The 25,372-nt window shown below is 35.3% G+C and overlaps 1 protein-coding gene across 5 annotated transcripts; it reads right to left on the bottom strand.

The window, feature by feature from the left end:
- Positions 1-3,278: 3,278 nt before the first annotated feature.
- Positions 3,279-6,762, bottom strand: LOC131608570 (cell division protein FtsZ homolog 2-2, chloroplastic-like). Of its 5 annotated transcripts, none has more exons than XM_058880196.1 (6): positions 6,499-6,762; positions 6,088-6,301; positions 5,389-5,921; positions 5,166-5,256; positions 3,937-4,079; positions 3,279-3,763 (listed from the first exon to the last, which is right to left on the bottom strand). In XM_058880196.1, exons 3-6 carry the CDS (start codon positions 5,434-5,436, stop codon positions 3,584-3,586), a joined length of 462 nt encoding a protein of 153 aa, XP_058736179.1. In that variant the 5' UTR covers positions 5,437-5,921; positions 6,088-6,301; positions 6,499-6,762; the 3' UTR covers positions 3,279-3,583. The 5 variants fall into 5 exon arrangements, with proteins under 5 accessions (XP_058736179.1, XP_058736178.1, XP_058736182.1 ...); XM_058880195.1 differs by having other exon boundaries at positions 6,088-6,303; positions 6,504-6,760; XM_058880199.1 differs by having other exon boundaries at positions 3,279-3,714; positions 6,088-6,303; positions 6,499-6,759.
- Positions 6,763-25,372: the final 18,610 nt, after the last annotated feature.

The following is a 25,372-nucleotide window of genomic DNA, read 5'->3' as shown; positions in this document are numbered from 1 at the left end:
TTTGAATACCCGGAACAACTCAATCTGACTTATATCCAGTGTCAATTATCCAACATCTCAACAGAATACTTGTTATCAACCTACCAACCATCTCAGGAACTTTCCAACTTATCAATTCTTATGGTAGCAATAACCTTAACTCGCTTATACATGGAGATACAATCTCACTTCCTTAACTTAGCAACAGAGTCATCACTGTTCAACAATACCTTGACTATTGATCCTTAATGTAGTAACAATCATAATCCTCATATACTTGGGTATTCAACTCCACACCATTATCATATTAACAACATTCTTAACACCAGAACACATACTTACTTCCTTTCTCATAATTATACATGATAATCTTTAACCAACACCAACAACTCTATCTCCGCCTCATCATATCACTCTTATAAGTTACATCAACATAGCCAGCATACTCAACTAAGTCATAGCACAAAATATCAATTCTTACTTACAGAGTCCAACAACAATATAACGACAACAGAAACCAAATTACTATAGCGTCAACTTAACAAGATTACTCGACGAATACACCCAACTCCACCATCAACTAACATCCCTTATATCATCTTTATAAACTCAGCAAGAAAATACCATATTTCTGATACCTTGTTCTCATCTCAACATCTACCAACTCAAACATGCAGATACAAACATATCACTCTCCAAGGCTTCTGATACTTAGTTCTTCACCTCTAACAAACACACACGCATAGCAACTGTGCCACCTTACACATCCGCTGCGCAACTCTGATAATCCAACTTAAGTCACTGTCCATATTAAATCTTTCCGTCAATTACATGGTTCACAAGTCTTAATCTAGTTCAAACTTCCTTAAACATCCATCACAAAATCGGTGTTCACTCGAAATTCTCAATCCTTCACCTTGCGATGCTATCTCGCCTATAAACCAGCTTCTCTAACCTGTTCGTTACTTCTCAACTATTCGTGGATACCTTTCCGTTAATTCACACCAACCAGAGATCAACTATCTTCACGACATAACATTCATCCATTTACGTACTATCAAGCTAGTAAGATATGTCCATGCCATCCAATCACGATTCCGTCTACTATCAACAAGAGATTAAGGGTGATCAAGTCCTCAATTTGTCAATAGATAGCCGACAACCATAATGGAGTATAAACCATCATTACCAACAATAATAATGTTCTTTTCCAACTTGTACTCATATCACCAGAAGCAATATGATTCCGTAATTCACTAATCTTCCAAAATCATCCGGAAAACAAACACCGGCGTCTTGCAGCTACTTAAGCACCTATGACGATAAATCAGAACAAAATTCATGTACACCATTATCCAGACTTCTTATTATTGAAATCATACTCATCTCTTCGCATTACCAATTCTTACTCGCGCTTCAAAAAGTTTCAACGGCTTTTACAACTGCTTCAATCACTTGCATCAATCTCACAGTAATATTTCTTTTAATGATTGATCCCACATCGACATCTTACGCAAGGTTGCTCAACCAACAACTTCACAGTCCATCAGCAGCACTGGAACATCGCACTTTCTAAATTCCATCTTCTAGAATTTATTCTCGTTACTTAGAGTTACCTTCAGACACATCAGGAGCTTGCACCATACTCGCATACCAACAACCTCTACATAACTCCTCATCCTTCGAGAAGTGAACATCAAAAATTCTTGCTCATCCTCTTCCTCAAGATGCTCCACTTAATTAGCAACAAAAATCTTAAATCCAAGTCATCTTCGATTCAGGGAACAACAAACTCCAACAACACTTGCACTGTTGCCCTCAGCAGCATACTACATCCTACAACTGAAACATAACCGAGAAGCATAGCTTCTCCCCCACTTAGCTTCAAACCAACTCCTGCAGACAACCGATCAGAAGAGCAACAAGTACCGACAGTGTTTCACACACTCGTCGTGTACACGGAAATAAACATCATTAAACAACATTGGCCGGACGGACCGACCTGCTCTGATACCACTATTGTAACACCCCAAATCTACCCCGCAATTATAAGCGAAAATCAGAGTGCATTTAAAATTATTCATCAAACAATGGGATGTCACAATTCGACTTAACCAAACAAACATACTTATATTGCATTTAATAAAGATACATAGCATTCGGAACAAAGCTTCATTCACCACTTACAACTTATACTTATAAACATCTTTATTATTCAACTTAACACAAGTGTCATCATGGAATACAATAATCATATAATAACTACTAATTTCCCCCGAGTGCTACGTATCAGAGCAATGGACACCAACTCGACTTGCCATAAAGCAACATAAAGACTTCACATAGATAACCTCGTACATCCACGACTAATCTTGAGTACCTGCCCATTTCCCATGGTAGGGGAAATATCAGCAAAGGGGTGAGATATCTTACAATATAAAGGAATGCATGATAAATAATATAGGAGATATAGATCATACATAATTTCACCACTTCGCATCACATAATATCTTACAACAAGTTTCACGACAAAACAACTTATCAATATAATACAACTTTCAAAACGGAAAAGATGTCATGAATCACATATTCAAATATACAAGTACGATATCAAATACGTCACAACAAACATATCATTATCACGTCACAACAAACACCTCGTCATCTCAACAATCCAAACACAATTCAAATGCGACTCGAATGCGACTCAAACTTATGCATATGCATGTGGTACCATTGGAGTAAAACTCCCGTCTCAAACAGTTTGCCATTGGGCCCACTACGCCAAACAAGTAAAAAGACAGCGCTTTTTTTGGCTTTAGGCAGCGCTTTAAAGCGCTGTCTATTCCCCCGCTGCCGTAGGTAAAGGCAGCGCTTTTTTCCACCTTAAAAGCGCTGCTAAAGACCCCCTTTAGGCAGCCTTTTGACTTTAAAAGCGCTGCTATATGTCCACTTTAGACAGCGCTTTTGCATTAGACAGCGCTTTTGTCAGTACCCCTTTAGCAGCGCTTTTTCATTAGACAGTGCTTTTGATCATCTTTTAGGCATCACTTTAGACAGCGCTTTCTTAAAAGCGCTGTCTATTCCCCCCTTTAGGCAGCACTTTTCCCCACTTTAGACAGCGCTTTTCTCTTTAAGAGCTGTCTAATAATAAAATATAAGTTTAATTGATTTGATAAAATAGATTAAAAAAAATTATTATTATTATTAGACTTAGTAATCATTTTTACATAAAAATATTTTTTTGATCTTAAATTAAAAAACTTATTCATATATAAAAATAACATCTTCAATCATAGTTCACTAAAAATAACACCTTCAATATACCATAAACTAATAATTTCACATAATAATCTCTTTTTGGAAATCCTGGATCAGATCATAGTTTTGAACATGTAAATATGGTTATAATTTACACAAAGCTAATGATGAATCTACATGCTACTGCTTAACATTCCTAAAAATTCTAAACTACCTTCTCTAACCAATTCATTTCAGCCAACCCCTATGCTAACTCAAATGGCTCCAAAGCTTTGCAAAGTCAAGACCAAAATCCTCGATACAGGTTATGTCCATTTCGGAAGTGATCCAAGGCAAGCTGTGATCATGCAAAAATACTAATGTGCATAAAGTCAAAGGGCAACACAAATAGTGTGAGTAGGAGCATGACAGAACTGATCCACCTAAGCCTATTCAGTGTTAGCCTTGAAATTGAGAAACCTACAATTTCCATCCCTACATCCAACACAAAAAAGACCGAGCTGAACATGATACGAAACCAAATCTGGCCAGACAAAAAAAACAAATGCATAAATCAGCCCCGCATACATAAAACCAAAATCAGAACAGTGCAAAATTCATTCAACAATAAAAGGAGAGAAACATTATGTGCACAGATGTATATCAAATACTATTTAACTAGATAAAACTGTAAGAGCCAGAGGGGTAGCCAACTACCTCAAACAATGTCAGATTACTTCCACCAGTTATATTCCATACAATTCCAATGGCCCTCTCAATACCAATATCTAGTAAGGGCGACTGGATAGTATTTAATGCAGCATCTCTTGCCCTTGTTTTCCCTTCAATGCAAAAAGAGGCTAGAAGATAAATTACACACATTAATAATATATGAAGTAACATTGAACCACAATGAACATATAAGTTCTGACCTAAGCAAATAAAAGTATATGCCAATCAAAGGACATTTATATATATATATATATATATATATATATATATATATATATATATATATATATATATATATATATATATATATATATATATATATATATATATATATATATATTAGTACAAGTTAACAAAAAGTGATGTAAAGAGGTGAAATTTTATTATTGAAGAGCATTAAAGCATATGCACCATCAAAGTTTGAGCTTCTCCAGAATACTGAAGTGTGGCATTTCTCCAGAATACTAAAGTGTGGCATGACTCGTAAGAGTTAATTTTAATGTTAAGGGTCTCATATCGGACAATATCTATCCTGAACATATGTTTATAAGTGGGGGTAATTTTCACCTTACAAATTGTTTTTGTAAGGTTGTGCTCCCTCCAATCTCAATTCTAAGTTAACAAAAAGTGAGGTAAAGAGGTGAAATTTTACCATAGAAAAGCATTAATATCCATCATCAAAGTTTTTGTTTGGATTCTTTATGTTAAAGAACAGTATTAAGACAATGCCACCTATCCTCTAAAACAACACTGGAAGAGAAGATACAAAAGATATACAATGAAGATGATAGATAACCTTACACTCAAAGCTACCACAAAGGCGCACTCTCCTCTCACTAGAGCTTCCTCTAGTCACAACTTAATTATTCATAGCCATCTTTCACTTCTACCAATTGAGGGCCAGTTAAAGACTTTCTAAAAATAACCAGCATAACTCTGAAGTCTGAACAGCCACCTAACAAACTTATCAACTTACTAACTCTTAACTACTCTAATTATCCAAATATTATATATCCTAACAGCTCTAGACATGTGCGCCATATGGTAAACTAATATAAAATATGGTAGTCATACATATATTGTTTGAAAATCACACCACACTCTACACGTATTACTTAAGCAAAACACAAGTTTCAGAGTAATTTAGTTGGGTCGACTAGAAAATTTGGAGTCGGGAGCAGCATTACAATCCTACTAGCAGTTTACATACATACCAGTTGCAGTTCCTATCCCCATAAGTGAAGAACCTGCATTGGCCATTATAGCTCTAACATCGGCAAAGTCGACATTCACCAATCCAGGTATCTGCAATAAATTAATGAAATTAACAAGCCTGTATAACTTTAAAAACGTACACCGTCAGCTTTGAATCATGGACAACGTATAATAAGGACATCTTTTATCAAAACATGATCTATGGACATATTTTTTGTGTACCTTTGCAGTGGCAGGTGGGAAATTAAGTCTTCTCCTAAAAGAATTCATTTAAAGGTTAGTAAGTTTCAAATGCCTGAGGTGTAGTATTGTATAAGAAAATTTAAGAACAGCAGCATATTCTGGCCTTGAAGATTGAAGTTGAGCAGCTCATAATCTCTATACTTGATGATCCAAGTGTTAGTAGAGTTATGAGAGAAGGTGGTTTCTCTAGTACTCTTGCAGAATAATTCCCCACTCTTGAATAGGTAAGTGCTGCTGGAACAGCACCAAACATTAAAATCAAACGCCAAACATAATCAAAAGTCGGCAACACAAGTGACGCTTCCCGATTTTCTTCGTAAATAGGAACTTTATATTTGTGATCAAACGTTGTAGCTACAATCAATGCAAATAATCCACCAGCCATGATTTCGAATCCCTGCATAGCAAACACCGCAGCGATGAAAGCGCCTCACGTTTTTTTGTTAGCTTATTCAGACATAAGTGTAGCCGAAAGAGGGTAATCACCACCAATTCCAAAACCAAGCCAAAACCTGAAGAAACAAAGTGAATAACAGTTGCTGTGAAATGGTACATTTGTGTCAGAATGAATTATTCTTACCAATTGAATAATAATAGTAGTAGAAACAAAAACGTAACTAATTGATAAATATAGGAACTACAGAATGAATAAGAGTATTAGAATTAGATTTAACGAACCCCTAGAATTGAGCTCGTTACGTCTAGCCTCAAGATGATTAAGATTATGGGTCTTTTGACGGAGAAGGAGCTGTAGCTCATGGATGTGATGAGTATAGTACTGTCGAAGCCCCTCACCCTGCTTGGTTAGCTTGGCAGAGCAATGTTCCTCAGGTGCACCATCTGCACGCTTCACTTCTACTCCAACAGCAGCCATAGATCAAGAAGCACTTCCCTCTGATATAAAAAAAGCAATTTATTTCAAACACACAACATGGTACAAACTCGTCAAAAGATTCAGAACCAGAAAATATAAAAGAGTGAATTTCTGAACCCTATTCCTAAATATCAGATTCAGAACCATAACCTAACAACCCTAATTTTTGTTTACCCCCAAATTCCGAAAGAATCATAGGGAAATAGAGAACCTACCTTACCGAATTCAGCGTAGATTCTTGTTCTTGTTCTCTTCTTCGGTAGCGATGTGATTGTGTTGTGAGCGTAATAATTGAGTCTTCTCTTCTAATCTTCTAAATCTGCGTTTGAGAGGATTGGAAGGCGAAGGTCTTGGCGGTAGCTACTTCTAATCATAGGGCTTGATGAAGATGGAAGCTTTGCTGCGTCCCTGGCCATAGGGTTTCTTGGAAGCCTGAAGAGGTCTGAAGGGATTCTGAATTTTATTTTATTTTTTATAAACTAATGGCAGCGCTTTTAGAAGTGCCTTAGGCAGCGCTTTTTTAAAGCGCTGGCTAATGTGGTATTTTACCAGCGCTTTCGTAAAGCGCTTTCAAAAGCAACCCTTTTAGCAGCGCTTTTCAAAAGCGCTGTCTAAGGTCACCCTTTTAGCAGCGCTTTTTCTCATTTTCCTGAACAGTTTCCGTGTTTTATTTTTTATTTTACTTATAGCAGCGCTTTTGTATAAAAGCGCTGTCTAAGGTGCGCTGTCTAAAGTCCTTTTTGGCGTAGTGGCCGTCTCAAACATTTGCCACAAGGGCCGTCTCAAACAATTGCCACAAGGGCCGTCTCAAACATTTGCCACAAGGGCCGTCTCAAACAATTGCCACAAGGGCCGTCTTAAACAATGCAATGGATGCGACTCAAATGATGCACATCCACAAACACAACTTAAACAACTTAATCAACTTAAACGACATAATCAACTTGAACAACATAATCAACTTAAACAACATCAACTCAATGCCAAGGTTCTATGGCAATAACCGTATCATAGTAATTTACCACATCTCAATCATATCATCACATTATATCGACATATAACATCTATTCAACTTAATTCTTATCAACATAATACAACTTATCAATAATGACCATAGGGCCTACACAACAACGACAAATTCATCATGTCATAGCAACAATAGCATTTCAACATATTGCACAACAACAACAAACATCAACATGTTACAACAACAACAACAATTCATTCTATTGCACAACAACAACAACAAACATCAACATGTTACAACAACAATTCATTATATTGCACAACAACAACAAACATCAACAAATTCTTCATATTCCTTAATTCAAGTAATCATCATAACACGTTATATTCAACTTCCTAATAAAGACATATATATTCTTAATTCATCACATGGCATCATCGTCGACTCATACATATCAAATACGCACAGTTAATCACCTATAGCATACAACATCTTTATCAATTATGCATATCATCACATATCTCATTATCTCATTATAAGGAAGTTACACATTATCATTTCAATAACATTGTATCGTCATAAGGAAAACATACATCAAGTTATACCGCAACATGGTTACATTGATTCATAGCAAAGAACATACTTCACATGTTAACACAACATAGCTCATCACTTAATCCTAATAAACATAATAGGAAAATGTATCATATGAATCATTTTACTGCATCATGGTATAGTTCATTGCATTAGCTTTCCGACGCTTCAAACGGCGCCTAAAACGGAGTTACGGATCAAAAGTTACATCATTTCAAAGTTTGGAAAAAGTTCTGCAAAACAGGGTTCGCGGCTCGAACAATAGTTCGCGGCGCGAACTGAGTGAATCAAATAATCCCCAAGTTTCTGCCAAGCAGTTCGCGGCTCGAACAATAGTTCGCGGCGCGAACTGAGCAGATCCAGTTTTTCCCAAGTTCTGCCAAGAGGTTCGCGGCTCGAACAATAGTTCGCGGCGCGAACTGGCGATTTTCAGAAAATCCCAAAACACAGAAACAGCATACGAAACTCATTCAAAAATCCCAAACTTAACCCAATCAAGTTGGAAAACACCAATCATCATGAACAACCACAAAATACATGTTATAAACACAATTACAACACCTATTATGGATCTTCTAACATCATAACATTATCAAACATCAATTAAGCACATTTCAAATCATCAATCAAACATTTGTTCATAAACCCTAACATCTCTACACACAACTTCCATGGAGAGTAACATACAATCTAACCCACCATATACATCATCATGCCAACCCTTAGAGAGTAAGAACCCCACCCTTACCTTAGCAAAAACTTCACTTCCTTCAATGGAGCTCTTCCTCTTCATGCCATAGATTTCCCTCTTCCTCTCTTCTTTCTCTTCTTTCTCTTCTTTCTCTTCTTTTCCACAAAATGAGTTATGAGGTTTAATCTCTAAAACCCTAACTCTTACTATCTTTTTCTCACTAATGGGCTTAACCCACAATCCAATCTCATAAGTCATATTTGTTTCACTTAGGCCCAATTCATAATCTCTCTTTAATTACTCAATTAATCCGAATAACACACATAAATGAATAACCACACAACTTAACCAAATACTATTTTCAATAATATTTCACATTTACCATTGATCCATAACTTTAACAATACTAACTCGCAATTGTACATCTCTGACTAATCCGACTTATTAATCTGACCATATCTTAACTGCTCAAATCAACATATTAATCCATTACGTTTGTAGAATAATACCGATAAACCTCGACTTCAACTAATTCCAACCAATAAACCCTTGATCAATTTAATTAAATAATTAATTAAATTCGGGGCGTTACAACTCTCCCCCACTTAGAATATTTTCGTCCTCGAAAATCTATCCAACATAACCATCTTCAACTTCGCTTCCAACTCTCTGATTCTCAATTGCGTTTGACAACACTTTGAATACCCGGAACAACTCAATCTGACTTATATCCAGTGTCAATTATCCAACATCTCAACAGAATACTTGTTATCAACCTACCAACCATCTCAGGAACTTTCCAACTTATCAATTCTTATGGTAGCAATAACCTTAACTCGCTTATACATGGAGATACAATCTCACTTCCTTAACTTAGCAACAGAGTCATCACTGTTCAACAATACCTTGACTATTGATCCTTAATGTAGTAACAATCATAATCCTCATATACTTGGGTATTCAACTCCACACCATTATCATATTAACAACATTCTTAACACCAGAACACATACTTACTTCCTTTCTCATAATTATACATGATAATCTTTAACCAACACCAACAACTCTATCTCCGCCTCATCATATCACTCTTATAAGTTACATCAACATAGCCAGCATACTCAACTAAGTCATAGCACAAAATATCAATTCTTACTTACAGAGTCCAACAACAATATAACGACAACAGAAACCAAATTACTATAGCGTCAACTTAACAAGATTACTCGACGAATACACCCAACTCCACCATCAACTAACATCCCTTATATCATCTTTATAAACTCAGCAAGAAAATACCATATTTCTGATACCTTGTTCTCATCTCAACATCTACCAACTCAAACATGCAGATACAAACATATCACTCTCCAAGGCTTCTGATACTTAGTTCTTCACCTCTAACAAACACACACGCATAGCAACTGTGCCACCTTACACATCCGCTGCGCAACTCTGATAATCCAACTTAAGTCACTGTCCATATTAAATCTTTCCGTCAATTACATGGTTCACAAGTCTTAATCTAGTTCAAACTTCCTTAAACATCCATCACAAAATCGGTGTTCACTCGAAATTCTCAATCCTTCACCTTGCGATGCTATCTCGCCTATAAACCAGCTTCTCTAACCTGTTCGTTACTTCTCAACTATTCGTGGATACCTTTCCGTTAATTCACACCAACCAGAGATCAACTATCTTCACGACATAACATTCATCCATTTACGTACTATCAAGCTAGTAAGATATGTCCATGCCATCCAATCACGATTCCGTCTACTATCAACAAGAGATTAAGGGTGATCAAGTCCTCAATTTGTCAATAGATAGCCGACAACCATAATGGAGTATAAACCATCATTACCAACAATAATAATGTTCTTTTCCAACTTGTACTCATATCACCAGAAGCAATATGATTCCGTAATTCACTAATCTTCCAAAATCATCCGGAAAACAAACACCGGCGTCTTGCAGCTACTTAAGCACCTATGACGATAAATCAGAACAAAATTCATGTACACCATTATCCAGACTTCTTATTATTGAAATCATACTCATCTCTTCGCATTACCAATTCTTACTCGCGCTTCAAAAAGTTTCAACGGCTTTTACAACTGCTTCAATCACTTGCATCAATCTCACAGTAATATTTCTTTTAATGATTGATCCCACATCGACATCTTACGCAAGGTTGCTCAACCAACAACTTCACAGTCCATCAGCAGCACTGGAACATCGCACTTTCTAAATTCCATCTTCTAGAATTTATTCTCGTTACTTAGAGTTACCTTCAGACACATCAGGAGCTTGCACCATACTCGCATACCAACAACCTCTACATAACTCCTCATCCTTCGAGAAGTGAACATCAAAAATTCTTGCTCATCCTCTTCCTCAAGATGCTCCACTTAATTAGCAACAAAAATCTTAAATCCAAGTCATCTTCGATTCAGGGAACAACAAACTCCAACAACACTTGCACTGTTGCCCTCAGCAGCATACTACATCCTACAACTGAAACATAACCGAGAAGCATAGCTTCTCCCCCACTTAGCTTCAAACCAACTCCTGCAGACAACCGATCAGAAGAGCAACAAGTACCGACAGTGTTTCACACACTCGTCGTGTACACGGAAATAAACATCATTAAACAACATTGGCCGGACGGACCGACCTGCTCTGATACCACTATTGTAACACCCCAAATCTACCCCGCAATTATAAGCGAAAATCAGAGTGCATTTAAAATTATTCATCAAACAATGGGATGTCACAATTCGACTTAACCAAACAAACATACTTATATTGCATTTAATAAAGATACATAGCATTCGGAACAAAGCTTCATTCACCACTTACAACTTATACTTATAAACATCTTTATTATTCAACTTAACACAAGTGTCATCATGGAATACAATAATCATATAATAACTACTAATTTCCCCCGAGTGCTACGTATCAGAGCAATGGACACCAACTCGACTTGCCATAAAGCAACATAAAGACTTCACATAGATAACCTCGTACATCCACGACTAATCTTGAGTACCTGCCCATTTCCCATGGTAGGGGAAATATCAGCAAAGGGGTGAGATATCTTACAATATAAAGGAATGCATGATAAATAATATAGGAGATATAGATCATACATAATTTCACCACTTCGCATCACATAATATCTTACAACAAGTTTCACGACAAAACAACTTATCAATATAATACAACTTTCAAAACGGAAAAGATGTCATGAATCACATATTCAAATATACAAGTACGATATCAAATACGTCACAACAAACATATCATTATCACGTCACAACAAACACCTCGTCATCTCAACAATCCAAACACAATTCAAATGCGACTCGAATGCGACTCAAACTTATGCATATGCATGTGGTACCATTGGAGTAAAACTCCCGTCTCAAACAGTTTGCCATTGGGCCGTCTCAAACATTTGCCACAAGGGCCGTCTCAAACAATTGCCACAAGGGCCGTCTCAAACATTTGCCACAAGGGCCGTCTCAAACAATTGCCACAAGGGCCGTCTTAAACAATGCAATGGATGCGACTCAAATGATGCACATCCACAAACACAACTTAAACAACTTAATCAACTTAAACGACATAATCAACTTGAACAACATAATCAACTTAAACAACATCAACTCAATGCCAAGGTTCTATGGCAATAACCGTATCATAGTAATTTACCACATCTCAATCATATCATCACATTATATCGACATATAACATCTATTCAACTTAATTCTTATCAACATAATACAACTTATCAATAATGACCATAGGGCCTACACAACAACGACAAATTCATCATGTCATAGCAACAATAGCATTTCAACATATTGCACAACAACAACAAACATCAACATGTTACAACAACAACAACAATTCATTCTATTGCACAACAACAACAACAAACATCAACATGTTACAACAACAATTCATTATATTGCACAACAACAACAAACATCAACAAATTCTTCATATTCCTTAATTCAAGTAATCATCATAACACGTTATATTCAACTTCCTAATAAAGACATATATATTCTTAATTCATCACATGGCATCATCGTCGACTCATACATATCAATACGCACAGTTAATCACCTATAGCATACAACATCTTTATCAATTATGCATATCATCACATATCTCATTATCTCATTATAAGGAAGTTACACATTATCATTTCAATAACATTGTATCGTCATAAGGAAAACATACATCAAGTTATACCGCAACATGGTTACATTGATTCATAGCAAAGAACATACTTCACATGTTAACACAACATAGCTCATCACTTAATCCTAATAAACATAATAGGAAAATGTATCATATGAATCATTTTACTGCATCATGGTATAGTTCATTTCATTAGCTTTCCGACGCTTCAAACGGCGCCTAAAACGGAGTTACGGATCAAAAGTTACATCATTTCAAAGTTTGGAAAAAGTTCTGCAAAACAGGGTTCGCGGCTCGAACAATAGTTCGCGGCGCGAACTGAGTGAATCAAATAATCCCCAAGTTTCTGCCAAGCAGTTCGCGGCTCGAACAATAGTTCGCGGCGCGAACTGAGCAGATCCAGTTTTTCCCAAGTTCTGCCAAGAGGTTCGCGGCTCGAACAATAGTTCGCGGCGCGAACTGGCGATTTTCAGAAAATCCCAAAACACAGAAACAGCATACGAAACTCATTCAAAAATCCCAAACTTAACCCAATCAAGTTGGAAAACACCAATCATCATGAACAACCACAAAATACATGTTATAAACACAATTACAACACCTATTATGGATCTTCTAACATCATAACATTATCAAACATCAATTAAGCACATTTCAAATCATCAATCAAACATTTGTTCATAAACCCTAACATCTCTACACACAACTTCCATGGAGAGTAACATACAATCTAACCCACCATATACATCATCATGCCAACCCTTAGAGAGTAAGAACCCCACCCTTACCTTAGCAAAAACTTCACTTCCTTCAATGGAGCTCTTCCTCTTCATGCCATAGATTTCCCTCTTCCTCTCTTCTTTCTCTTCTTTCTCTTCTTTCTCTTCTTTTCCACAAAATGAGTTATGAGGTTTAATCTCTAAAACCCTAACTCTTACTATCTTTTTCTCACTAATGGGCTTAACCCACAATCCAATCTCATAAGTCATATTTGTTTCACTTAGGCCCAATTCATAATCTCTCTTTAATTACTCAATTAATCCGAATAACACACATAAATGAATAACCACACAACTTAACCAAATACTATTTTCAATAATATTTCACATTTACCATTGATCCATAACTTTAACAATACTAACTCGCAATTGTACATCTCTGACTAATCCGACTTATTAATCTGACCATATCTTAACTGCTCAAATCAACATATTAATCCATTACGTTTGTAGAATAATACCGATAAACCTCGACTTCAACTAATTCCAACCAATAAACCCTTGATCAATTTAATTAAATATTTAATTAAATTCGGGGCGTTACATGTGGCGCTTGAAGATGAAAGCCCTACTGGTTCAGCAGGAATGCTTGGAAGCATTGAAGGGAGAGGCAGCCATGAATGCAGAATTGACGGCAGCGGAGAAGACGAATATGATCGAGAAAGCACACAACGCAATTTTGTTGAGCCTTGGTGATAAGGTTCTCAGACAGGTATCAAAGGAGACGACGGCATCAGGATTATGGGTGAAACTTGAAAGTTTGGATATGACCAAATCGTTGGTAAATCGACTCTACCTGAAGCAAGCTTTGTATTCATTCAAGATGATTGAAGACAAAGTGTTAGCAGAGCAGTTGGATATGTTCAACAAGATGATTCATGATCTTGAAAATATTGATGTGAAGATCGATGATGAAGATCAAGCGTTGTTACTATTGTGTTCTTTGCCTCGATCACATGCTCACTTCAAAGAAACTCTCTTGTATGGAAGGGAGTCCCTGACGTTTGAATAAGTTCAATCAACCTTGTATTCTAAGGACTTGAACGAACGAACGAAAGGAGCAAAAAACTTCGACTGTTGGTGAAGGTTTGGCCGTTAAAGGAAAATTATTGCGAAAGGATGGTAAGTTCGACAAGAAGAAAGGCAAAAGTCAGCAGAAGTCTTATAGTGGCGAAGCATCTGGTATTCGATGCTATCATTGTAAGAAGGAGGGTCACACAAGAAAGGTGTGTCCTAAATGCCTGAAAGATCATGGAGGTAAGGATAATGGTAATACAGCCATTGTTCAAGATGATTTCGAATCATCTGATGTCCTTGTGGTTTCGAGCAGTGACTCTAGGAAGGAGTGGATTATGGATTCAGGTTGCACTTGGCACATGACTCCAAACAAAGACTTGTTCGAGGAATTATGTGATTAAGATGGTGGATCAGTACTGCTGGGAAACAATAAAGCTTGCAAAATTGTAGGTGATGGATCTGTGAGATTCAAGCTCCATGATGAGCCAATAAGGTTGTTGACTGAAGTCAGGTATGTTCTTGATTTGAAGAGAAATCCACTTTCTCTTGGTGAATTCGACAAGAAATGATATGTTTTCCAAGGAGAGAAAAATGTCCTAAGAGTCATGAAGGGGTCGAAGGAAGTCTTAAGAGGCGTGAAGAAACAAGGCTTGTATACCCTTGAGGCTGAAGTTGTAAGTGGTTCGACAAATGTTGCATCCACGAAACCTTTGTCGAAGACAGAAATCTGGCACATGAGATTGAGCCATGTTAGTGAAAGGGGCCTGGTCGAATTAGGGAAACGGAATCTGCTTGGTGGAGACAAAGTCGAGAAGCTGAAATTTTGTGAACCCTGTGTACTTGGAAAATCTTGCAGAGTGAAGTTCAACAAAGGCAAACAAAGAACACATGGATCCCTTGATTACATCCATGCTGATCTTTGGTGGCCTGCAAGGTGTCCATCACATTCAGGAGCAATGTATTTTCTATCCATAATTGATGATTATTCCAGGAAGTTATGGGTATTCATCCAGAAAACTAAGGATAAAACTTTTGAGAATTTCAAAAGTTGGAAAACTCTAGTAGAAAATCAGACTGGCAGGAAGGTCAAGAGGTTGAGAACCGACAATGGCCTTGAATTTTACAATGAGGCATTCGACAGTTTTTGTGCGGCCTCTGGTATTGCAAGGCATAGAACTACTGCAGGTACTCCACAGCAAAATGGTTTGGCTGAAAGGTTTAATCGAACTATTTTGGAGAGAGTCAGATGCATGTTGACTAGTGCGGGGTTAAAGAAGGTGTTATGGGATGAGGGGTTAAAGAAGGTGTTATGGGTTGAGGCTGTTTCGACAGCAACATATCTGATAAACAGATGTCCTTCGACAGTGTTAGATATGAAGACACCTGAAGAAGTTTGGTCGGGACATCCACTAGATCTTGACAAACTGAGAGTATTTGGCTGCGTAGCCTATGCTCACATTAGGCAAGATAAGGTCGAACCTAGAGCTCTAAAATACATGTTCATGGGATACCCTGAAGGAGTCAAAGCTTATAGGCTATGGTGCCTAGAGCCAGGTTACAGGAGGTGTATCACCAGTCGAGATGTAGTTTTCAATGAAGGTGAGATGGCTTTCAAGAAAACTGATGATGATGGCCAAACTACAGAAGAGCTGGAACAGGTAGAAATTCCTGTTGAGGTGGAGCAAGTTGATGCTGAATTGCATGTCCCTGATGAAGTCGAAGAAGAAGCAGAAGATGCTGAGGAAGTTGAGGAAATTGTCGATAACTACCTATTGTCGAGAGATAGGTCAAGAAGAGTCATCAAGCCACCTCAGAGACTTGGGTATGCAGATCTTATAGCTTATGCGTTAATCTCTGCCAATGAGGTTCTTGATGATGAACCTAGAGATTATAAGGAAGTTACGAGGAGTCGAAATAAGACTAAATGGCTGAAGGTCATGGATGATGAGATGAAATCTCTTCATGATAATCACACTTGAGAACTGATCAAGAAACAATGCAAGGTTAGTCAGCTTTAAATGGATTTTCAAAGTTAAGGAAGGATTTGAAGGAGTGACATCGAAAAGATACAATGCAAGGTTAGTCGCAAGGGGTTTCACTCAGAAAGAAGGTGTCGACTTTAATGATGTGTTTTCTCTTATTGTGAAGCATAGGTCCATTCGAATGTTGCTTGACATGGTGGCACAATTCGACCTTGAACTGGAACATATGGATGTGAAGACTGCGTTCTTGTATGGTGATTTAGATGAAATGATCCTGATGAGGCAACCTGAAGGGTATGTCGAAAAGGAATGGAAGATTATGTGTGCAAGCTAAAGAGATCTTTATATGGGCTGAAACAATCTCCTCGACGGTGGAATAGGAGATTCGACAAGTTCATGGCACGCATAAGTTTAATTAGAAGTCAATTCGACCACTGTGTTTACTTAAGATTTCGACCTGGTAATTCATTTCTTATTTTGTTGCTTTATGTGGATGATATTCTCATAGATAGCAATAATGTCGAAGATGTAATGAGGGTGAAGGATGAACTCAATAAGGAGTTCGATATGAAGGATCTGGGAGCTGCTTCTAAGATTCTTGGAATTGACATTCGAAGAGATAGAAAGAAATCGAAGTTATGCTTATCTCAAAAGGCATATCTACGAAATATTCTCGAAAGGTTTGGTATGTCGAATTTGAAGCCAGTTGTGACTCCGACAAACCCTCAATTCAAGCTGAGTATTGATCAATGTCTCAGTACTGATGTTGAAAGAGCCTATATGAATAGCATCCCATATGCTAATATAGTTTGTTCTTTGATGTATGTTATGGTCTGTACTAGACCCGATATAGCATATGCAGTAAGTCTTTTAAGCAGGTACATGGCGAATCCTAGAAAGGCTCACTGGCAAGCATTGAAGTTGATTTTAAGGTACATAAATTGGTCTCTGAACAGGGTCCTAATTTATGGTGGAGCCTTGGGTGAAGATAGTAAAGCAGCAATCGAAGGATATGTCGACTCTGATTATGCAGGTTGTATGGATTCTAGAAAATCTATTTCTGGATATGTTTTCACTATGTTTGGCACAACAATTAGTTGGAAAGCAACACTTCAGAAGGTTGTTGCTCTATCAACCACTGAAGCAGAATATATTGCCCTCACTGAAGCTGTGAAAGAAGCATTGTGGCTTGAAGGTTTTGCAAAGGAGCTGAAACTTTAAGGTTGAGGTATCACTGTTAAATGTGATAGTAAAAGTGCAATACACCCGTCGAAGAATTCAACCTATCATGAGCGAACTAAGCACATTGATGTGAGGCTGCATTTCATCAGAGGAGTAATCGAGCGTGGAGAAGTCCAAGTGCTGAAGGTTTCGACTAAGGACGATGTTGCTGAGATGATCACAAAGACATTACCGAGTTGCAAGTTTTTCCACTGTATGCAGTTGATAAAGCTGCATGAAGAAAGCTAGTCTGTTCCCTTGATGTTGTAGAGTTATGTCCCAGGTGGAGATTTGTGAGATATTGGATCGAACTCTAGTATGGTCGAAGGGTAGCTTCTTGGTTCGACAGGATTAAGCATGAAGTCGAAAGTTGTTCACATGTTTGTGTCGAAGGTGTTAGGGTTGTTAGCATGTTAAATTAGGTTTAGTGTTTAAACCCTAATTAGTTAAGTTAGTTTGTTTATTAAGTTGGCCTGTGTAATGGACCTTGTGGAAAAAGCCTATTAGTTAGTATGTTAGGTTTTATTATAAATAGCATACTAGTCTCTCATCATTGTACAGAGCAAATCCTAATTTAGGGTGAGAGAGGTTATTGGTTATTCTTGTAAACTTGTAATCTCGTTTCCTAAGAGGAAGTAAAAGAATAACAGTTATAACCAATTCTTATGTTCTTCTTATCTTCCCTAATTCCCTATTATATTTTGTTGTTGACATCGTTTTTCACAACAATTGTGTGTGCCTAAATGCTGGAAATCATTGAAGTGAAAGAATCTATTTTCACCGAAATTTTACTCTAATAAACAGTACATCCATTTTTTACCAAAATAAAAGTACAACCATTCAATTCAATTGCCAAAATGGATTCCACAAAGGTGAAAGCAATATGTTCGAAACATTTTAAAGCTAGCTACTGTGTCATCGAGATCACAACTCTGCTACTTGTAGCATCTTTTTAATGAAAACTTAATTAATGACGAAATAACTAACCGTTTCTTTGCATTGAATTTCAAAATTTGAAAGATCACCTACTTTGACTAAAGATACTAAATACGTATATTTATCTAAATAACCAACCCTCTCCTATCGTACAATCAAGTTTAACCAATGCAGTAATATTAACTAGGTTTGAAAACAATGTGCAGCCTTCCACCCTTTTATGATGAACTATATAGGTTTACTTTTAATAAATAGACTCTTTTTTTTATTCGATAAACTCTTCATTTTTAAATATTACGTTAGATTCACTATAATATTTTAGATATATCGTAATACTTATTTTTAATAGTAATTAACAAAGTTAATGGAAAGAGACAACAGTTGTCAATATTTGAATTTCTTAAATTATTTTTACAATTGCATGCATAAATATCTTTGGATTATCTAAAAAAACAAATCACTTCTCATACTATATGTTGTCATGGCCAAGCTCTGGGGCCTACTTTACGCAGCTTGAGAAAAAAGTTAACATATAATTTATTTTGAATGGACCGGATCTTCTCCAGCTTCTTTTCTCATGCTACCCATTTTGCTTTAATCTAATGATGGAGAAAAAAAATAAAAATATTTATATTAAAAAATAAGTAAGATCAAATGGTAAGATTGAATCCAAGGGCTAGAAATTGCACATGAGAGAAGGCAGTAGAAGATATGCAGGAGATGATCCATTTCTATTTTGAATCTTGTTATACCGTGGTTGTTAAGGATTAGTGAGCAAATTTTCAAGTATGATTTTTTTATTAATGAATTTTAATAACTTTTTATTTTGTTTTTTTTAATGCTTTCTTAAAAATCTTTGGTTCTAAATCTTGTAAATCTTCAATGACTTTTAAAACATAACAATTCAGATCAACATAATTGTAACTCTGAGGCGATACAATATAGGAATATCTCCCAACTCTATTACAAATCAACTAATTATCAGGAGCCACTGTAAGTTACTCATTAGAATTAAAAGTGGGATTCTCGAATTCCTCCTCATCTCTAGTCTTAGAAGTTGGAACCTCTATCTATAATTGTGTCTTATCCATCATAGATTCTAATTCTTTAATTTTCATGTGTCTCATCGAGAATAATATTCATAATTATGATGAATTTTTATCCTATGAGTTTCATCTTCCACAAAGTATATAGCTTCATACTTTCAAGATAACCAATGAAGAGACACTTTCCAACCCTAGCAGCAATCTTGTCTTTTTTTTATGCGTAAATGATAAATCTCCAAACACCTTTAAATTATAGTATTCTACTGATTTTCACTTCAAATCGACATAATTGTCTTGAAATATATTCATGTGGATGAATATTTGTTGATCAGGTAAGCTGCAGTATAGCATTTTACTCCCTAGCTATAAGAGTATGTAATTCTTTAAACTTTTTGAAGGTGCCACTTTTATTTTTTTAAATCTGGACCCATACTCTTTTAGAAAAACTATTAATAATAATGAGTAAATAGAAAACTCTTCTCCCCCATCCCCCTGAGTTTCCACCTTTGACAAACTTCATAGATTCAAGCGAACATACTTAAACATTTTGCTAGAATTATGCATGTCACTCCCAAACTTCACCCGGTGTTGTTTTCCTAGTAAGAAATAATCCAAAAATTCTAGTTGTTCAATTTCTCACTTCCTAGCAAACTTCATTTAGTTATCTCAACCAAACCTCTTTCACTCACATGCCCTAATCTCAAATTTCGTAGATTGTTTTTATATTGAAAGTCTTAACTAGATAATGATGCATGTCCTACAACAATGGAACCATCTAAAATATATAAGCCTCACATTTTAGACCTTTATACAATAATCAATGCATCATGCATTCCCAATATACAATTTTAGTGTAATAGCCTAAATCATTGAACGTGTTTATTTATAACAAATTTCACTCTGAGTTTTGGAAAATGCCTCACGTTACGTAAAAGAAACTCACGGTTATCAAACATTTTAAGTCTAACCATACCAATACCATGAACCTTGCAAGTCAAATTGCTACCAAGTTGAACAACTTCACTTTCTTTCAACTCCAAAATCTCAAATTTCTCCTTCTTTTGGCACATGTGATGATAACATTTAGAGTCTATGATACTAACATTTCTCTATGTCCAAACTTGTCACCACTAGTGCACCACCATTTTCATTATTATCCCCATCTGAGGCAACCATAGTTTAAACAGAATAACATTGACTCCATCTCTCAGGACAATTCTTATTGAAGTGACTAGTCTTAAGACAAGTAAAGCATTTTAACTTTGACTTATCAACATTTTTGGCCTCAATCTACAAACTATACTTCATTCCCTTTTGATTTCCTCTACTCTCACTATTCCCTCTTGAAACATGCCAGTTTTCACCATTATCGCCAACCTTCATCTTTTTCATCTTAATTAACTATTTGATTCATATAGCCGATCAGACCTCCACAAGGTGATAATTTACTCTTACCATACAAAATGACATCATTAAAAGGCTCAAAGATCTAGGTAAAAAGCTCAACTAGAGTAAAGTCTTGTCCCCGTCATCAAACTTCACCTTAATATTTTACAAGTCATCAATGATCTTCTTAAATTCTGTAAATTAATCCATATTAAATTTGTTTATCACTATTTGAAATGAGCATAGTTGTTGTTTCACACACAACGTGTAAGGCAAGTAGGCATGGAAATAAAACTTATACCCCGTGGATACCCACCTAAACCAGCCCTAGATTTGACCGGGTAAATCAGTTTTGACACGGCTTGAGTTTGGGTTTGGATTTTCCTCGATTACAAAATAAGGGGATGGATCGGTTAATGTGAACTCAAGTATTCACCTGAAACCTACCCCGTTTATATCAATTTATGCTTTAATATTTAGTTGTATTACTTTGAAATATTAGTTGTATGGTTAATACTTAATATTTTGGTTTGTACTTTATCATTTGAAATATTTGAAACATATGTTAGGAATTTTTTAGGATCATGTTACTTTATTGCTTGCAATGTAATTTGATGTAAGGGAACTGACTATTTCTATTAAAAAATTTATTCCACTATGGGATGAAGGTGGGACAGGGATATCTAAACTCGTTTAGGACGAGTTTGGGATTCAGTTATTCATCAATAACAAGGATTGGGACATGGAACGAAGATTTATATAGGATTCGTGTTTGGGTATGAGGAAAGCAAAAATCGTCTACATCCCGCCCTGTTGCAATTCCTAGAGGCAAGAAGTTAGTCATATACAATAATTAAAACTTAACCCACATATTTGTTGTGGTTTTCTCCTTATAGAATGTGGAGTTATGTGCTGGCAGGTATAGTCAAGATGATCCATGGTGGTCGATCTATCCTCCCAAATCAAGCTCAAGAATTAAAAAATGCTCAAAGATGGTTAATTAAGCTATCTTCCAAAATCAAGTTATGTTCTTGAAGATCAATACATCTATTTAAAGTCAACAATATGGTCAAACGAGTCTCAAGTGAAGACTTCTGATTCATGAGTCATCGATAGTTTTAACCTCTTAACTCTCATATGATGGTAATACTCGTGAAGATATCTCAAATCTCATTAAGAAGATTTGAGACTCTTGTATGTTGCTAAACTCAAAGATAATGATGCAAAAACTTGAAACTTCATAATTGTGAGAAAGAGGAAGTGTGAAAGCTTTTGTTTGGTCGTATTTGTCTGAGTGACATATGTCTTGTAAAGAGTATTTCTAGAAAAATACTATCACTATATCACATACACACATAAAAATTTGACTATGTCTTGATTTGTTGAGTCTATAATCGATTGTGACAATCTATTAACAATTGGTAATGGCTATATATCAAAACCTTCTAATTTGAGTTTGTGCAATCGATTATTGGAGGTTAATGATCAATTATGACATTAATTTGGGCCTTGATTTATTTCCAAATTTATACCACACATTAGCATGTAAATATAGAGCTCCTCTATAACTTTTTCACATCTAGAAAACAATTTTTGATCTCACTTTCATTTCTATAATCAATTTTTTTAAATCTCTCATTTTTCTCACATACTTTTAGCCATAGTGCTTCGGAGTATTCTTGAGTCTAAGTGAGGATATTTATTTTGGATAAGGGAAAAATTGTAAATTTTATCGAGAATGTATTATCTCTTGAGTAAATGATTCTTTCGTAAGAAGTTATTATTTTGGTTACGAGCTAAACTAGTTAAAAGCTCCTATTTGGTTTAGGATTATTTTAGGAAGTCTTTGGGTAGTTTGTGAGTTTCTCGTTGAAGAAAAAGCTCTTTTCTAGTTCATCAAGATAAGACATTAAAATCTCCACAATGCTTCTTGAGTTCAACCTGATTAATAAGTTTTATCAATTCGAGATTAGCCTGACTATAATCTCACTTATTTCCTGAGTTCAGCCTGTTAAAAGCTTAGTAAGTTTGAGATTAGCCAGTATAAAATCTCACATCGGTTTGTGGTCATCCTATTCAAAATCCCAGTTCGGTTTGTAGGATAGTTAGCTCAAAACTCCATCTTGGTTCAAAATCAGGTCCTGAAAAATATCTGTTTGGTTTGAAATATAAGCGCTCTAAGTCTTTTCAGTTGTTTAGTTAGAAGTTAGTCTTAAAACTTTATTTCCTTGTATAAGGAGGTTTGTAAGCATATCCTCCAAAAATCTATCAAGTTTATTATATACTCTCGAAAATAATTCTTAGGGACAAGAGTAGGTCAACTAAAGCTAAACCTGTATAACTCTCTAGTGTATCTCTTTATCCTTTATCTCTTTACTTTTTCGCTGCTTATTTAATCTTTTGTTTTAAATTGTTTTCAAACTCTAATTTTATGAGTGATTTTATTTTAAATCAATGTTTTTCAAGCCTCTTAAATTCACCCTCTCTTATGTATGGAGTCACATGTTCAACATAGTTTTTATTTAGGAGTTCATCTTTAAGACACAAGATAATGACACTTCAAGTCGTATCCACTATCTTGATATTATTTGCTTAGGCATGCAGACATCAATATTTTAATTTTTAATACTACTATACACTTTTGTTGAATTGAGATTTCTTACATGTTCACTTCCTACATTTGTCTATGTAAATTTCTTTCTATAAAAAAATCTCTTTTTTCTGTCATACCTAAAAATAAAGTTTCAAAATTATCTCTCAATTATTTCAAGTGATTTTAGTGTTTAATGAAGTGATTTTTCCGTGTCAAAAAGAATCTATAACAATTAACTTTCTCCTTTCTTCTTTCTTTTTTTTCTAATAACCTCCAAACATAGAAATTTAACTTCAAAATTCAAATACCTTGTTTGGCCGTTTAACTATATAAGCTATTAACTTTTTCAACCTAGTCTCAAATAAAGTAAAATAATACTACCAAAGAATCCTATCTTTTCAATGTATTGAAAGGATACACAATCATATAAGGACAGACATTGCCAATAAAATATTTAAAAAAAACCAAAACTCTTTTCTCCGATCAATGGTTTTGCCATGTCTATTACACATCTCCAAAATTTAAGATATGCATAAAAGTCCAAATCAAGGTTTAGAATTCATAGGCATTAGCACAAGTTCTTTAGTTAGGAGTGATGGTGAAAGGTTGAATTCATGGGAACCGTTTCATCATGTTATGTTACCACCCACCATCATATGGTTCGGTTTCCCAATGTGTAAAGTACGTTCATCTTACGCCACAACAAATGCACTTAACCACTTATGCATTGCCTTTTATCATTCATAAAGTACTTGCTTTCCAACTGCCATGCCATGCCCTACCTTAAATCAAACTTCTAAATTATTTCACTCACCCACCTATGCCATACCATACCCCCTTATTTCACATGTCATACTTGTACATATACTTTCTAGTGTAACTAAACTAAATACATCCATCCCAAAGTAATAAATTCAGTTGACCAATGTTTATAATTAAAAAGCATATAAATAAAAATAAAATATTGTTGTTATTGTTCGTTATGGCACTAGGATGTTCATTGAACGATGAAGTGAAGTTTTGATATGGCGGAACAAATTTTCGATGAGACAGACGGATGAAAGTTAGCATTTTAACATTTAAGTTAAGTTAACGAGGGAATAAAAAATAAAATAAAAGAATAAAAGATTTTAATATTTAAAAATGACGTGTTTTCTTTGTTATATAATGGTAGTGAACCATTTGTCAAGAGTACAACGTAGATAATTTTCTGATTGATCTGAACGGCAAATATTTATTTACTTTGAGTAAGAATAGATAACATTTGTTACTAATATTCATCCTCTTTATTATGTCGTTTTAAGTTTTGCCAGCTGCTAGAGACAATTTTTTTAATATGTTTAATTATTCAAATATAATTAATTGTGTCTTTAAAATTGATTTTCACTAAAAATTAGAAATTATTATTATAAAACTTGAAAACATAAATTAAAATATTTTATTCTAAAAATTATTTTTATATAAATGTATTTTTCAAATCTTATCTATATAAAAATATTTAAATATAAAAAATTTATTTTCAACATAGTCATAATTAAAATCAATTTTATAAAATCATATCAGTCAATTTAGTTTTACTATTGTATTATTATCAAACACACATTTGGTCAAATTCACAACTAAATTAAACATAAAATATATAAAGGAAAAAACTTCACA

This window comes from Vicia villosa, linkage group LG1, assembly GCF_029867415.1.
Source record: "Vicia villosa cultivar HV-30 ecotype Madison, WI linkage group LG1, Vvil1.0, whole genome shotgun sequence".
Classification (NCBI taxonomy): Eukaryota; Viridiplantae; Streptophyta; class Magnoliopsida; order Fabales; family Fabaceae; genus Vicia; species Vicia villosa.
Note: the sequence above shows the minus strand (reverse complement) of the source record. Positions and strands in the feature narration are given on the sequence as shown.